Below are 17,758 nucleotides of genomic sequence, written 5' to 3'. Positions count from 1 at the left end.
GGAATTTTGGGAATCAGGAATCCAGTTTTCTGTTGCTGGCTCTGGAGGGGCCTTTTGTCCAGTAGTTACAGACAGCCACAGACAAAGAAATGTCTGAAATTCTGAAAGACACTGTGACTATGTTGATAAGATTTGCCGTATTAGAGACTTATATCTGTACCAATTGCACAGAAGTGACTTTGTGCAACTTCTGTTACTTTATTTGTAAGATAGGTGGATGAAAGTTGATCACTTCCCAAGGCTGAGGCATTAGGCCTTGCTCAGTAATGAAGACTATGATAGGCACCGAATTAATGTCAGCCAATGGAAGGGCTGAAACTAAGGGTTTATTGATACAAATACTTAGTTTGCAGTGAGATGGGGTATAAATCTATCCCACACGAACTTGCTGCACACTAAATGTGCATTTGGACTTTGCTGCCACACGCAAAAGTTCCCTAATGCACTTTAATCTATTCCCATTTCAAAGCAGGGTAGATCATAGCACCCATGGGAAATTTTCGTTCTAAGCAAAAAGCAGATTTGACAGTAGGATGAGTTGAGCTCTTGCTCTCTTATCTTAGCAGAGACTTCATTTGTGTTCTTGATCTGGTTTTACGGTATTCTTTTGAACCTTTCCATTTACTGGCATTAGAAACTTGCATATCTCTAAATTGTTATGTACTTCAGCATAATATTTCAGTTAATTGTTATATTGGCTGCTCGTCTACCACTGATAGAATTTCAGTAATTATGTTATAGAAGTACGAAGGTGTATTTTAAAAGACAAAACATATGGTGGGCAGACAATCCCATGCAAAATGTTGATCAGATAATCCTCCGACACTCATCAAGGTCAAATTCAGGCTTCCTGTTAAAATCCCTTGCTGCTTTTTAAACATGGTATTTTTTCCCTTTAGGAATGGCAGAATTCTATTCAGAAGAATGCAGGACTTGCGTTTATTGAGCTCATCAATGAAGGAAGGTAATTAATTTTAAAGCTTTTGGACAAGTAGTCATTTTGCATTTCATTCCATTGGGTGATGCTACTTTCTCACCATCTGCTCCAGAAAGACTTGAGAAAAGGCCATTTTAATTAAAAGAAATTTACTGCACAAATACTGTGCAAAGCAAATATTTAATTTAGTAAGATATAAAATGTTAAACTCTTATTAATTGACTGAAAACACCCTGTGTGCTGTGTAAAGGTTTGAGGTTTATTTGAGATTTGAGCCATTATCCTACTGAGTAGCAAGGTTGTTTTACACAGAGGATCTAGGGAGCCCAATCTGTAAACCCATCTGCCACTCCATCTGTTTTAGGAGCACAGTATTCATTGTGCAGATGCACTTCCTTATACTCTCAGTTCATGAGAAATTATTTTATCTAGACTACTTGGTGCTGTCTAAGGTACTACATAAAACAAATTGAACATCAAGTTTATGTGAGCTACCTAGTTTTACAAGCAGTTAAGCTACTTTATTAACACTAGAGTAATTTTAATGTTACTTTGGTCTGTGTCTGCTTTTATCTTTTGTTCTGTGCCATCATTTTTCAATACTCTCTGTCCAGCCAGCTGAGCAATAATGGTGCACTCTTTGGCTTAGCTGGCAGAAGATATTTCAAGGCAGATGTAGTCATCACCTCCATTGCCTGTATAGCTTCTATTGGCCAGGGAGTAGAAGCCTTTTAAACTTAGATGTCTTTGATGGTATTATATGTGGTGCTGAACAAAAAGCTTCATAATAATACACTTGTTGAAGATTTTTTTGCTGGTTTGTTTTATAGTTTCATTTTTACTGGTAGTATGACATTAACAATACAGAAACATCAAATCTTCCCTTGTTGAAATGTTATCTTTATTGATGGGGCATAATTATTTTGGTCTAATTGTATGATATACTCATATGCTGTTCAGTCGTACATTCTTGTCATGGGATGACTAATAAACATAGTAAAAATAATGCAGTAAACAGCTCTATCTAGAAACTAAGTTTACACACTTGAGCTAGACTTTCAGTTGGTGTAAATGTTAAATAATAATAAACTGTAAAGTAAACTTGGTTTCTATAGTTTTGTCCAAATTTCTTGGTTTGTCTCCCGTGGTTTTTAAACGTAACCATTTTAGCTGGAAAACTCACCCACATTTTTTTTGTTTTGTTTACAGCATCATCATCTGATAGTAAAATTAGATCTGATTATTGCACATTCGTTAATAAAATGACAGTGCTGAACAAATTTAAAAACTGCATTTTTTAAGTTCATATGTAATAACCGTGAAATATCAGTGGGCTGTGTACATCTATCTAGCAGTAACCTTCAAAGCAAAAGGAGCAGTATTAAAGAACTTGCTCTTTAGGTCCAACCAAATGAATGCCTAAACAAACGATCTGTAGGTACATCTTCTTCCACATATTTTTCTCAAAGGCATGTTTCAGAATATGTGGGTGAGTGTGTGTGTTACTAGGACACTTGTTCTGCTCCACAGTTAGCAGATCAGTTTTTAATTTACCCTTCTGGGGATAAAGATAACAATCCTTTAAGTGGAAATTGTTATAAATATTTATTCTACTTAATAGCTAAACTTGTGAATGTGATTCATCAATCATAGCTAGAGAATGTGATTGTGCAGTTGTCAACAATTAACAGGACATAAACAGTTGATGAATGTGCAGATGAATTAAAGTGCTCCCTAGGACAGCCTGAAATTATAAACTGGATCATTTAAAGGAATCTAACAAAGGATCTTTATAATTAAAACAAAGCACGGTTAATGGGATGTAAAATTGCATATAATCACTATCCAATAATGACTGTATTTTAAATTATTAAAGTGCAAAATGAAGACTAAGAATAGTTTAAAAAGTCTGAATTAGATTGTGAATGATCTATTTAATAAATCAACAGTTTCACCAAAATAAACCCTGTCTAGCTCATCTTTTTTTAACAAAATTAAAAATACAAGGGAAGTAGTTCATAATTTTTAATCATTCAGTCTCACACCTTCAGGTTTTAAAATATGGATGTTATTAAAAGGTTTCCTAACTTTGATTTCCTGTTTTTTGTTTCTGCATCAAAACATTTGTGCACCATTGTGATCTTTAATGACTTCACTAGAAATATAATGAAACAAGATTTTTCATTATAATAATTAGTTTGGACTCCTAAAATAAAAACAGATTGCCCACATTCCTGTTGCTTGGGTTTTGATAAATAGTGTCCTGTTTTTAAATAATATGTATAGGTATATTTGTATTTTAGCTTACTCACAGTAGTGTTGTGCTATAGATATCTGAACCGCTTCTATTTGTGTAGTCATGATTTACATGACATTCGGGCACTATTTTCCAGTTTTAGGAACATGGGATTACTACCCAGGTACTCCTGAGTTTATTTCTGATTCTGTTGCTGACTCCCTCTCTAACCTTAGACAAGTTACATTACCTCTGTCTCAGTTTTCCCATGTGTAAAATTGAGATAATACTTACCTACCTCAAAGGGCTGTTATGAGGATTAGTTCATGGTTGACAATTAAAATTAAAAAGTTGCATAATTGCTAAGTATTATTCATAGGCACTACTATTTTCGTAGTTTTCAGTATAAAAAGAGCTTCTGGTTGTAACATAAATTTAATATTTGCGAGACAAATTTCTAGGAAAATTCCATTAAATATCAATTTGTACATTGCCACTGCAAAATTTTTCAGTCCTTAGAATCATAGAAAGGTAGGGCTGTAAAGACCTTGAAACGTCATCAAGGTGCTGAGGCAAGGCTAAGTACACCTAGACCATCCCTGACATGTGTTTGTCCAACCTGTTGTTAAAACCTCCAATGATGGGGATTCCACAGCCTCCCTTGGAAACCTACTCCAGAGCTTAACTACTCTTATAGTTAGAAAGTTTTCCCTAATATCTAACCTAAATCTCGCTGCTGCAGATTAAACCAACTATTCCTTGGTCTGTCTTCAGTGGACAAGGAGAATAACTGATCATCATCTTCTTTATAACAGCCCTTAACACCTTGGAAGACTATCAGGTCCCCTCACAGTCTCCTTTTCTTAGGACTAAACAGCCACTTTTTTTTTTTTTTTTTTTTTTTAACTTTTCTTCATAGGTCAGGTTTTCTAAATCTTCTATCATTTTTGTTGCTCTCCTTTGGAATCTCTCCAATTTGCCCATGTGTCCTAAAGTTTGGCACCCAGAATTGGGCACAGTATTCCAGCCATCAATCCTCACCATTGCTGAGTAGAGCAGGACAATTACCTTCCATGTCTTAGGGCTTGTCTACACTACCCGCTGGATTGGCGGGCAGCGAACGATCCAGCGGGGGTCGATTTATCGCTGAGCACTCTCCCGTCGACTCCAGTACTCCACCAGAATGAGGAGCGCAAGCGGAGTCGACAGGAGAGCATCAGCTGTTGACTTCTCAGTGAAGACACCGCGGTAAGTAGATCTAAGTACGTCGATTTCAGCTACACTATTCATGTATCTTAGATCGACCCCGCGTGGTAGTGTAGACATGCCCTTATATACAACACTCTGGATAATGCACCTCTGAATGTTATTAGCCTTTTTTGCAACTGCATCACATTGTTGACTCATATTCAATTTGTGATCCACTGCAATCCCTAGAGCCTTTTCAGCAGTACTACTACCTCCTAGTCAATTATTCCCCATTTTGTAGTTGTGCATTTGATTGTAAAGTATCAGCTTCAGGCATGCCTCTTTAATCCATTTCACATTGGGAATATGCAGAGTTGATGGTACTAGTCTCACAAATCAAGAACCCCATTAATAGTTGTTATATCATTCCCTGAAAATTAGGATTTCAAATGTCCATTTATTTGCCGAAATATACGTGTAAAATTATTTGGAAATTCATTGGCTCAGAGCAAACTAATGATAGCCAATAATGAAAGTGATGAAACTTTTTACCAATGATACACAGTACATACCAGTGAAAAGTATTTAGCACAAAAAATTGTAAGTAGTCTTTTGATGACCTTAAGAAAACCATAAAAAGAAGAACAGGAGTACTTGTGGCACCTTAGAGACTAACAAATTTATTAGAGCATAAGCTTTCGTGGACTACAGCCCACTTCTTCGGATGCATATATATATGCATCCGAAGAAGTGGGCTGTAGTCCACGAAAGCTTATGCTCTAATAAATTTGTTAGTCTCTAAGGTGCCACAAGTACTCCTGTTCTTCTTTTTGCGGATACAGACTAACACGGCTGCTACTCTGAAAAGAAAACCATAGTTCAATCAAAAGTATTTATCTGTACTATTCTTCTTTTGAGTATGTATAAATGTTGAACTCACTATAGGTGCATGTGCACCTCATGAATGCGATAGAGGAGCTTTTTTAGTAGCAGTCTCCATCCAGGCTGGGCATCATCTTGTGCCACCTTTTGCTCCCATATGAAGTCAGAAAGAATGGGATATTCACAACCCTCCCTCACTTCCTTCTTACTGCCCCTGGCAGCAAGATGGAAACTGGTGAGTATCCAACCTGCTAATTTTTAGCTCAGGCTAAATTTCTTCAAAACCTTCCAAACTCTTTATTGACTTCTGTGAACTAATCTGACATGTCTGGACATAACGCTATTGGTCAGACAACCCCCTCCCCATACACCACCTCATATAGAGCCCCTTGTAGTGGGCTCCTTAACATGGTGGACCAAAACCTGAAGGCTTCAAGCCATGTGCATCCTGTGATGAACTTATTCCCTTGAAGGCTAGAGACAGTAAGTGTCTCTTCTGCCTGGGAGAATTGCATATTCCAAGCAGATGTTCAGTGTGCTTATCCTTCTCTACTAGAATGCACAAGTCATGAAGCTAAAACTCTACCTTCTAGATCAATCCATGAAGGTCTCATCAAATCCAAAGAAATGAGCTCCAGAATACTGTAGAGCCCTTCAAATTTTTATCCACTGATATAAAACAGATATCCAAGAAGGTGCAGGGATCTATTAGGAGCCACAGCAGGGACAAAAGACAAACTGACCCCTTAGTCGGGTGTCAGTGAAATCAAATGGATCATCAACTGAATTAGTGGCCATTCTTTGGCAGGAAAGAGGATGTGGATGAGCTGTAGTCAACACCTAAAGAAGATAAAGACAAGGATTAACATCATCCAGAAACTTGCTAGCACATGCTGGGGATATGATGCACACACACTTCAAACGTCAATTCAAGCTAGGCTCTTGCCAACAGTGGAATATTGTGCACCAATTTGGTGCAACAGCCCACATGCTAATCTTGTTGACACTAAAATTAATGCCATGCTTAGAAATGTTTACTGGCTTTCTCAAATCAGTGCCAATATTGTGGCTTCTAGTTTTGGCAGGCTTACACCTGCCAACATCAAGTGAGACAATGGTGTGATCCAGGAGTACAAGAAGATTCTGGTTTCTCTGGACCTGCTTATACAAGATCTCAATTCACTGCCACCCTCGTAACTCAGATCCAGGACACGTTTCTGGATACACACGCCAACATTACAGGACAATAAAAAGGATGCTAGCACTTACTGGCTTGAATCAGGAGGCCACTTGTGACATCCCAAACAAAGACTTGATTGACAAGCCAATGAAAGGAGTACAGAGAAGCCAAAATCCCAGGACCATTGGACTGCATTTAACTGCATTCAAACAATGCACAGAAGGTGTGGAATTTCCTCCACAAATGGAAAATCTAAGAATTGCCAAATTGTGACTGTGGTGAGGTACAAACCATGCAACACATCATGAACAACTGCCCCATTCATGCTAGCAGTGGTGGCACCAGGGGGAGCCATCTAGTTAATCCAGAAGTATTAGAATGACTTTTGAAACTCAGTTATGATCTCAGCCCATTGCTTTTCAAATGCCATACAAAAAGATGATGATTGCTGGATAAAGTGGTATCTCCAGCATCAGTACAGGCATTGGATGTATTTAAAGTGGTCCAGGAGCTCCTTGTGAGGATTGCTGAGACCCCAGAGATAAAGACTTTTTGGTTATATCAGAGAAATCCCACAAGCAGTGTGACATACTGTCAGCTTCTGGTCAATCAGGATTACTCTCCCTATTGATGAGGAATTGCTAGATCCAGCTAAAATCCCTATGGCAGATGTGAGCCACTATAATACCAATAGCAAAATGAGTCAAGAAATGGTACTAGGTTCCCCCTTTAGGGTTTGAGTACTTCTGCACTCATGCCAATCCAGGCCCTTTGTTTGTGTCAGCTGTACAAGAGAAATCAAGGTTGAGCAAAGGTGCACCAAAAGACAAAGTCCCCAAATGAGTGACCTATTTGGGAGGAAGGCATACTCCTCAGTTTCACTGCATGTGTCAAACTGTCAGGCTCTGCTGGCCAAGAATGACTTTCTTACATGGGACAAGGTGACATCCTTCTTCGCAGAGCTCTCATGCAGTAGAAGGGACAGCGTAAGGGCATAATTAAGGAAGGCCAAGTGGTGGCCAAGACAACTTTGTAGGCAGTAATGGATGCCTCAGACACCAGAGAAACAGAGTTATCTACTATAAACCTTGTCTTGAACTCAAAGCCTCTCTTTAGGTAATCGTTTAGTTACCCCAGCTCCAGATCATTAAGAACCTAGAAGGTAAGGACAAAGATTTTGAAGTAGACATGATATTCTGAAGAGTGGGGACCCAGTGTAATGATCAGAGGACAAGTTTGATATACTCACAGTAGCCTGTGTTTTTGAGGAGCTGAGTTATTGCATTCTGCACTAGTTGTATTTTCCTCCGGATTGATGATTTCATGTCCATACACATTGCACTGCCTTAGTCCAAGTCAGGAGATGAGTCATTTATTAATAAGGCACGTCATAAGGTGCGAGGATGCGGTACGGTGTCTTACTCATACATAGATGTTAGCGGTGTCACTGAATTACACATTCTATGTGAGAGCTCAGTATCAGTGAAGAATTTTGGAGCACTTCTAAACTGTGGACTAACCTGACTAATTGTGTATTGGCATTTCAAAGCAGAGGAGACTACATGATGGCTCCAAATTCCTTAAAATGTTTTTCTCTGTCAACCAGCATAATCACTGTCTTGGATGAGTTTAGCTTCAGTTTGCTCTTCTTCATCCATGAGTTAAGGTTGCCCAAGCACTGGGCTAGCTTGATGATGATAGTGTTGTTGTATGTTGCAAAAGACAGAGCTGTGTATCAAGTTTGTTACTGACTGTTTAGAGAGAGATTAGAGACACAAGGTGGGTGAGGTAATGTCTTTTATTGGGCCAACTTCTGTTGGTGAGATACAAAAGCTTTCAAGCTTACACAGAGCTCTCTGTAAGCTCCAAAGTTTGTCTAAGTTGCATCTTGGCAAATCTCAGCAATGAGCATCTGATAAAAGTACATCTGTTCCTCTGGACAAGTAAGCAGGCAGGTCTTCAGGAATGGGGACACGGAGCGGGATATTAGCTAAACTATATCAAATGTGCATTCTGTAATACATTTTGACTGTTGCTATTTAGAATTAGGCTGCCTTTTTAACTTATCTGGAACATCCAGACATATTGGGGGACATAATCATAACTATTTTATACAGCAATATAAAAAACTAAGAGTTCTCTTCACTTCCATTCTATGCAAGATATTTGCTTGCACGAACTGACTGCAACATAGCGAAACTAAAAAAGAAAATTGATGAATGTGAAAATTCATATCTGAAGACATTATTTGGGTAGGAGAGTTAATGACTACTGTCGCAACCTGACCCAATATGGACACCATTCTCTTGCGAGTAGTCTAACCACATGGTCCTACATGCTTCCAAATCAACTGAGTTTGCGCAAAGTCTATTTACTGTTAATAGCTCTGGGACTCTAAGACTCACTCCCTGGCTCATATCGCTTGCCTGAGTCCTTTCTTGGGCTATGGGATCTGTAATCCAGTGGTTCTAGCCCCTGAAACAAGCACACCAGATTTCCCAAGCTCCCCAGTCACTTGCATACATTTTCCCAGAGTTCAGCGAAGGCTGTGGGCACTCTGGATTTCTAGTTTAACCTCCTTGGGGTCAACTTGGCAGGAAATCAAGGAACACAGACTTAGCAAAGGAATTTCTTAACCACAATGACTTTACATTTACAAGCACTTGAGTGTTACAGCTCTTTGTAAAACAACAGAGTCCTGAGACGCATCTCCGCAAGTCTATCTTACCCCTTCTGTGAGTCAGAGTCTGCTGGCGTTTCAGACTGGGCAGAGTTCCTCCTGCCCTCTTGTTCTTGCAAGGCTTTCAGTTCTGATGGTTGCCCCTCTACCACCACCCCTTTTTATGTTTAATCCACCTCTCTGTAGAAAACCCATTGTTCCATGGGTCAGTAGTTGAATCATTCAAAGCTGACAGCCTCAGATTACTGTATTGATGGCTTCAACATACTAGTTAAGCCTCTTTCCTGGGCAGAGCAGCTATCTGGAATGCAATTCAGTAAGTCGCCTCCAGAAAGTTTAGACCTGTGTTCAGCACGTAATGCAAAGGGAGTTCACCATAAAAAATGGAGTTCTCAATTTGATACAGATATATCCGACTCTGTCACATCCTTGTCCTTAGTAAAAGCAAGGACTTAAACTAAACAGCTTGCACAGTGTTATGCTCAGTGCAGATAGCCACCATGCTATGAAACAGAGAGGTAAGAGTCTGTCTCTCTCTCTCTGTCTCTGTCTCCAGGAATATTGTACTCAATTCTACTCATCTTTTTACTGAGAAGATATTAACACACTAGAAATTCAAAGAAGAGCAACAGGTTTAGGAGGTTAGAAGAATTAATTTATGAAGAAGGATTAAACAATAGCTACTAAATTATGACTTGGAGTGGACCTAACTGTCTACAAAATGTAGACATTGATTCTGATTAACAGAGAGGAATTATTTGGAAGCAATTTAGGTGAGAGTGATCATGAAACAGTTTCATTATCCTGAGGAAAGGAAGTAGTGAGAGCTGCAGGATAAAGACAGTGAACTTCAAAATAGAAAACATTAGTCAAGTCAGAGAACTGGTAGATAAGGTACCATGAGAAGAAAAAGGAGTTCAGGAGAGCTGTCAGTTTCTCAAAGAGGCAATAAAGGCCCAATAGCAAACTACCCTGATGCAAAGGAAAGATAGGAAGACTAATAAGAGGCCAATGTGGCGCTGTCGGGAGCACTTTAATTACCTGAAAATCAAAGAAGGAATTCTACAAAAAGTAGAAACACGGACAGATTGCTAAGGATGAATGCAAAAGAATACCATAAGCATGTAGGACAAAATCAGGCTAAGGCACAAAATGAATTTCACCTAACAAGGTACATAAAAGGTACACCTCTACCCTGATATAACGCTGTCCTCGGGAGCCAAAAAATCTTACCATGTTATAGGTGAAATCGTGTTATATTGAACTTGCTTTGATCGTCGGAGTGCGCAGCTCCCCCTTCCCCCGAATTCATTTATATCGGGTCGTGTTATATTGGGGTAGAGGTGTAGTAAGTTCTGTAAATACAATATGAGCAAAAGAAAAATAAAGGAAAATGTAGGTCCATTACTTCACAGGGAAGAAGTGCTAATAACTGATGACATCAAGAAGATTGAGGTATTTAATGCCTATTTTGCTTCAGTCTTCACTAAAGAGGCTAATTGTGATGAAGTACTTAATATTAACATAAACCACAATGTGGAGAGTACAGGTTAAAGCAGAGGTCCCCAAACTGTGGGGCATGCCCCTTTAAGGGGGAAACAAGGAACATTCGGGGGGGGGGCAGCCCCCACGGAGGGTAGGAAGGGAGTGCCATCCTGCTCCACTTCTGGCCCCGGCCCTCAAGTCGGGGTCCTGGATGCCAGGCCTGTGCCCAGGGTCTTGGCACTATGCCTGGGTTCTGCACTCACCCCCAGCTGTTGCCCCAGCCTTGGCAACCTTTACCCCTCTCCGCATCCCTCCTCCCAGTAAGGGGTAAGATGGGGTACAAGGTAAAAAGTTTGGGGACCACTGGGTTAAAGAATATTTAAATAAGTTAAATGTATTCAAGTTGGCAGAGCCTCATGAAATTTATCCTACGATATTTAAGGAACTAGCTGAAGCAATCTCAGAACAGTTAGCGATTATCTTTGAGAATTCAAGGAGCATGGGTGAACTCCCACAAGACTGGAGAAGGGCACATATAGTACCTATCTTTAAAAAGGGGCACAAAGAGGCTAGGGGAATTATACACCAGCCAGTCTACTTGGAAAGATCCTGAAAGAAATTATTAAACAATCAGTTATAAGCACCTAAAAAGAGTATAAGCAATAGCCAACATGGATTTGTCAAGAACAAATCACGTCACACCTGATTTCCTTCTTTGACAAGGTTACTGACCTAGTCTATGTGAGTAAGCTAAAGAAGTGATAATCTTGATTTTTAGTAAAGCTTTTGACACAGACTCATAAGCAAACTAGGGAAACGTGTTTTAGATTAAATTACTATAAATTGGGTGCATAACTGGTTGAAAGACTACTAAAACAAGTTATCAATGGCTTGCTGTCAAACTGGGAAGGTGTATCTAGTGGGGTTCCACATGTGTGTGTCATGGGTCTAATACAGTACAATATTTTCATTAATGATTTGGATAATGTAGTGGAGAATACGCTTATAAAATTTCCATATGACACCAACCTGGGAGGGGTTGCTAGCACTTTGGAGGACAGGATTAGAAATCAAACAGCCTTGACAAATTGGAGAATGAGTCTGATTTCAACAAGATGAAATTTAATAAAGGGCAAAGTACTTCACATAGGAAGGAAAAACAATGCACAATTACAAAACGGAGAATAACTGATTAGGCATTAATACTGCTGATAAGGATCCGGGATAATAGTGGATCACAAATAGAATATGAGCCAACAATGTATTCCAGCTGCAAAAAAAGCAAATATAATTCTAATGTGTATTAACAGAAGTGTCATGTAAGAAATGGAAGGTAATTATATTGTTCTATTGAGCACTGGTGAGGCCTCAGCTGGAATATTGTGCCATACTTTAGGGACATATGTGGACAAATTGGGGAGAGTCCAGAAGAGAACAACAAAAATGTTGAAAAGTTTAGAAAATCTGACCTATGAGAAAAGGTTTAAAAAAATGAGCATGTTTAATCTTGAGAAAAGAAGACTGGGAGAGGACCTGATAGCAGTTTTCAAATATGTTAAGGGCTGTTATAAAGAAGTTGATGCTCAGTTGGTCTCCTTGTCCACCAAAGGTAGGACAAAAAATAATGGGCTTAATCCACAGCAAGGAAGATTTAAATTAGATATTAGGGAAAACTTTCTAACTATAAGGGTAGTTAAGCTCAGGAACAGGCTTCCAAAGGCAGTTGTGGAATCCCCATCATTGGAAGATTTTAAAAACAGGTTAGACAAACACCTGTCAGGGATGGCCCAAGTATACTTGTTCCTGCCTCAGTGTAGGGGGCTGGACTAGATGATCTCTTGAGGTCCTTCCAGCTCTACAGTTCTGTCATTCTATGAAATATATGTGGGATGTAAATATGTATGGGCAATATATTGGTAAATATACAATAAAGAACAAAGCTGCCTTTTTGTAGAAAGAGAAAATAGATGACTAAATAGTTTTTATTCCATTTCTATGTTCTGTGATTCTATTGTAAGAGATGGAACAAAAATAACTTAGTCTGCTGATCCTCTGTGCTTTATTGAGAGATACCTGGTTTAGGGTGGTATAAAGCAGCAGACTTGTCTCCAGAGTCTGGTGTAGCTTTCAGTGCTGTTGCAGCGCTATTTGCCTTGGTACCAACATGACTAGAAAGTCAGATTCATCACCCTCTTGACACCAAGAGCCTCGGAGCCCAGGTGATGGTAGTGGCACAGTTAGTGTTGATGATTGCCAAGTTAGGATTGACTTCCATCCTGTTGAGATCAAAGCTGTTTGCATGCTGGTAATGAGAAGAACTCACCTGAGACCTCAGATAGCCACTCCACAATAGAGCAGCAGCAAAACAGTGACATCTACTCTGGAAGTTGGCTAGGATAGGTAAGTTTAAGAAGGAGACTATCCCCGATAATGTCACAGCTAACCTGGTGGCTGAACTTTGTGATTTTGTCCTCACCCACAACTATTTCACATTTGGGGACAATATATACCTTCAAGTCAGCGGCACTGCTATGGGTACCCGCATGGCCCCACAATATGCCAACATTTTTATGGCTGACGGGTATGTCTACACTACGAAATTAGTTCGAATTTATAGAAGCCGGTTTTATTGAAATCGGTTGTATACAGCCGATTCTGTGTGTCCACACAATAAAATGCTCTAGGTGCTCTAGTCGCGGACCGCGTCCACAGTACAAGGCTAGCGTCGACTTCCGGAGCATTGCACTATGGGTAGCTATCCCACAGCTATCCCACAGTTCCTGCAGTCTCCGCCGCCCCTTTGAATTCTGGGTTGAGATCCCAATGCCCGGATGATGCAAAACAGCGTCGCGGGTGGTTCTGGGTACATGTCGTCAGGCCCCTCCCTCCCCCGTCACAGCAACGGCAGACAATAGATTCGCGCCTTTTTACCTGGGTTACCTGGGTTACCTGTGCAGACAACATAGAGCCCGCTCAGCTCAGCTGAGCTCACCGTCACCATATGTCCTCTGGGTGCCGGCAGACGTGGGACTGCATTGCTACACAGCAGCAGGTGCTAACTGCCTTTTGGCGGTAGACGGTGCAGTAGACTGGTAGCCTTCATCGGCGATCTGGGTGCTGGCAGCCGTGGGGCTTGCCTTTTGGCAGTAAATGGTGTATTACGACTATTAGCCGTCCTATTACAAGTCGGGTCATCGCACGTTAGCAGAGTCTTCCCCGAGCAGCCGATTGTGCAATAGGCCTGAAGACCATCGTCATACACCGCCCCGTATTTGCTGCCAAGCACCCAGAAAGAGCCCCGTATTTGCTGCCAAGCACCCAGAAAGATGCCGAGGGCTATCAGTCATGCTGCACCGTCGTCTTAAGATGTAAAAAATAGATTTGCTCTGTATTCATTTGCTTCCCCCTCCCTCTGTCAAATCAACGGCCTGCTAAACCCAGGGTTTTCAGTTTAATCTTTGGTGGGGACCATTCTGTGTGACAGTTGTTTGTGTCTCTCCCTGATGCACAGCCACCGTTCTTGATTTTAATTCCCTGTGCCTGTACGCCATGTCGTCACTCGGCCCGCCCTCCCTCCTTCCCCTAGTCCGTCAGATACTACGTTTGCGCCACAGCTCAGAGAGCTGAGAAGCGGTTCGTGCCTTTTCTTTGAATTCTGGGTTGAGATCCCAATGCCCGGATGATGCAAAACAGTGTCGCGGGCGGTTCTGGGTACATGTCGTCAGGTCCCTCCCCCCTCGTCACAGCAACGCAGACAATAGATTCGCGCCTTTTTACCTGGGTTACCTGTGCAGACAACATACCACGGCAAGCATGGAGCCCGCTCAGCTCAGCTGAGCTCACCGTCACCATATGTCCTCTGGGTGCCGGCAGACGTGGGACTGCATTGCTACACAGCAGCAGCTGCTAACTGCCTTTTGGCGGTAGACGGTGTAGCATGAGTGATAGTCGTGGGGCTGGCAGCCGTAGGGCTGCATTGCACCAGCCCCTTGCAGGCGATGGTATATTATGACTGGTACCCATCGTCGTCATACTGGTGTGGCTGTCAATCATGGCCACCTGGGCAGACATGCTACTGTTTCGATGATGATGGTTACCAGTCGTAATATACTATTTTCTGCCAATTGCCCAGTATTGTCTGCTAAGCACCCAGAAGAGGCCGAGGGCGATGCTGGGTGCTGGCAGACGTGGGGCTGGCAGACGTGGGGCTGCATTGCTACACAGCAGCAGCCCCTTGCCTTTTTGCAGATGATGGTATTTTATGATTGGTAACCGTCATCATCGTACTGGAGAGGCTATCACTCATGCTGCACCGTCGGCTGCCAGCTTAAGATGTAAAAAATAGATTTGTTCTGTATTCATTTGCTTCCCCTTCCTCCATGAAATCAATGGCCTGCTAAGCCCAGGGTTTTCAGTTTAATCTTGGGGGGACCATTCTGTGTGACAGTTGTTTGTGTTTCTCCCTGTTCCTGTACCTGTACGCCATGTCGTCACTCGGCCCTCCCTCCCTCCCGCCCTCCCTCCTTCTCCTGGTCCATCAGATACTACTTTCGCGCCTTTTTTCTGACCAGGCGCCATAGCTAGCACTGGGATCATGGAGCCCGCTCAGATCACCGCGGCAATTATGAGCACTATGAACACCACGCGCATTGTCCTGGAGTATATGCAGAGCCAGGACATGCCAAGGCGAAACCCGGACCAGGCGAGGAGGCGATTGCAGCGCGGCGACGAGAGTGATGAGGAAATTGACATGACATAGACCTCTCACAAGGCACAGGCCCCAGCAATGTGGAAATCATGGTGTCACTGGGGCAGGTTCATGCCGTGGAACGCCGATTCTGGGCCCGGGAAACAAGCACAGACTGGTGGGACCGCATCGTGCTGCAGGTATGGGACGATTCCCAGTGGCTGCGAAACTTTCGCATGTGTAAGGGCACTTTCATGGAACTTTGTGACTTGCTTTCCCCTGCCCTGAAACGCCAGGATACCAAGATGAGAGCAGCCCTCACAGTTGAGAAGCGAGTGGCGATAGCACTGTGGAAGCTTGCAACGCCAGACAGCTACCGGTCAGTCGGGAATCAATTTGGAGTGGGCAAATCTATGGTGGGGGCTGCTGTGATCCAATTTGCCAGGGCAATGAAAGACCTGGTGATAGCAAGGATAGTGACTCTGGGCAACGTGCAGTCAATAGTGGATGGTTTTGCTGAAATGGGATTCCCAAACTGTGGCGGGGCCATAGACGGAACCCATATCCCTATCTTGTCACCGGAGCACCAAGCCACCGACTACGTAAACCGCAAGGGGTACTTTTCAATGCTGCTGCAAGCCCTGGTGGATCACAAGGGACGTTTCACCAACATCAACGTGGGATGGCCGGGAAAGGTACATGATGCTCGCGTCTTCAGGACCTCTGCTCTGTTTCGAAAGCTGGAGGAAGGGACTTTCTTCCCGGACCAGAAAGTGACCATTGGTGATGTTGAAATGCCTATCGTGATCCTTGGGGACCCAGCCTACCCCTTAATGCCATGGCTCATGAAGCCGTACACAGGCAGCCTGGACAGGAGTCAGGACCTGTTCAACTACAGGCTGAGCAAGTGCCGAATGGTGGTGGAATGTGCATTTGGACGTTTAAAAGCGCGCTGGCGCAGCTTACTGACTCGCTCAGACCTCAGCGAAAAGAATATCCCCATTGTTATTGCTGCTTGCTGTGCGCTCCACAATATCTGAGAGAGTAAGGGGGAGACATTTATGGCGGGGTGGGAGGTTGAGGCAACTCGCCTGGCCGCTGATTACGCGCAGCCAGACACCAGGGCGGTTAGAGGAGCACAGCAGGGTGCGGTGCGCATCAGAGAAGCTTTGAAAACGAGTTTTGTGACTGGCCAGGCTACTGTGTGAAACTTCGGTTTGTTTCTCCTTGATGAACCCTCCAAACACCCCCCCCCCCCGACCCGGTTCACTCTACTTCCCTGTAAACCAACCACCCCACCCCACCCTCCCCTCCCGCTTGCAGAGGCAATAAAGTCATTGTTTTTTCACATTCATGCATTCTTTATTAGTTCCTCACAGAAGTAGGGGGATAATTGCCAAGGTAGCCTGGGATGGGTGGGGGAGGAGGGATGGAAAAGGACACACTGCATTTTAAAACTTTAACTCTTATTGAAGGCCAGCCTTCTGATGCTTGGGCGATCATCTGGGGTGGAGTGACTGGGTGGACGGAGGCCCCCCCACCGTGTTCTTGGGCGTCTTGGTGAGGAGGCTATGGAACTTGGGGAGGAGGGCTGTTGGTTACACAGGGGCTGTAGCGGCGGTCTCTGCTCCTGCTGCCTTTCCTGCAACTCAACCATACGCTCGAGCATATCAGTTTGATGCTCCAGCGGACGGAGCATTGCCTCTTGCCGTCTGTCTGCAAGCTGACGCCACCTATCGTCTTCAGCCCGCCACTTGCTCTGTTCATCCCGCGATTCAGCCCGCCACCTCTCCTCTCGTTCATATTGGGCTTTTCTCATCTCCGACATTGACTGCCTCCACGCATTCTGCTGTGCTCTATCAGCGTGGGAGGACATCTGCAGCTCCGTGAACATATCGTCCCTCGTCCTACGTTTTCTCTTTCTAATGTTCACGAGCCTCTGCGAAGGAGAAACATTTGCAGCTGGTGGAGGAGAAGGGAGAGGTGGTTAAAAAAGACACATTTTAGAGAACAATGGGTACACTCTTTCATTACAAGGTCGCATATTTCGGCTTGCAGGCAGCCATCGTAGGCCACAGTGTTTTGGCTTTTTTAACCTTCTTAACATGCGGGAAAGGTTGCAAACAGCAGCGCATTTCCCATATCAAGGATGAATTGGGTTGTCCATTTAAAATGGGGTTTCAATGTAAAAGGAGGGGGCTGCGGTTTCCCAGTTAACATGCGGCACAAACACAAGTAAACCACCCCCCACACACACACACACACGATTCTCTGGGATGATCACTTCACCCCTCCCCCCACCGCGTGGTTAACAGCGGGGAACATTTCTGGTCAGAAGAGCAGGAACGGGCGCCTCTGAATGTCCCCTTAATAAAATCACCCCATTTCAACCAGGAGAGCTTTCTGGAGATGTCCCTGGAGGATTTCCGCTCCATCCCCATACACGTTAACAGACTTTTCCAGTAGATGTACTGGCCGCGATT

The 17,758-nt window shown here is 43.0% G+C and overlaps 1 protein-coding gene across 3 annotated transcripts in view; it reads left to right on the top strand.

Annotated features, from left to right (window-relative positions):
- The window catches only part of NBEA (neurobeachin), an 817,568-nt gene that overhangs the window by 418,559 nt on the left and 381,251 nt on the right, over positions 1-17,758 (top strand). For all 3 annotated transcript variants that reach the window (XM_054015304.1, XM_054015305.1, XM_054015303.1), the window contains exon 36: positions 900-964. In XM_054015304.1, coding sequence (XP_053871279.1) covers positions 900-964 — 65 coding nt within the window. The remainder of the gene's footprint in view (positions 1-899; positions 965-17,758) is intronic.

Source organism: Malaclemys terrapin, chromosome 1, assembly GCF_027887155.1.
Source record: "Malaclemys terrapin pileata isolate rMalTer1 chromosome 1, rMalTer1.hap1, whole genome shotgun sequence".
Taxonomy (NCBI): domain Eukaryota; kingdom Metazoa; phylum Chordata; order Testudines; family Emydidae; genus Malaclemys; species Malaclemys terrapin.
The sequence above is the reverse complement of the archived record's forward strand: the minus strand, read 5'-3'. Positions and strand labels throughout refer to the sequence as shown.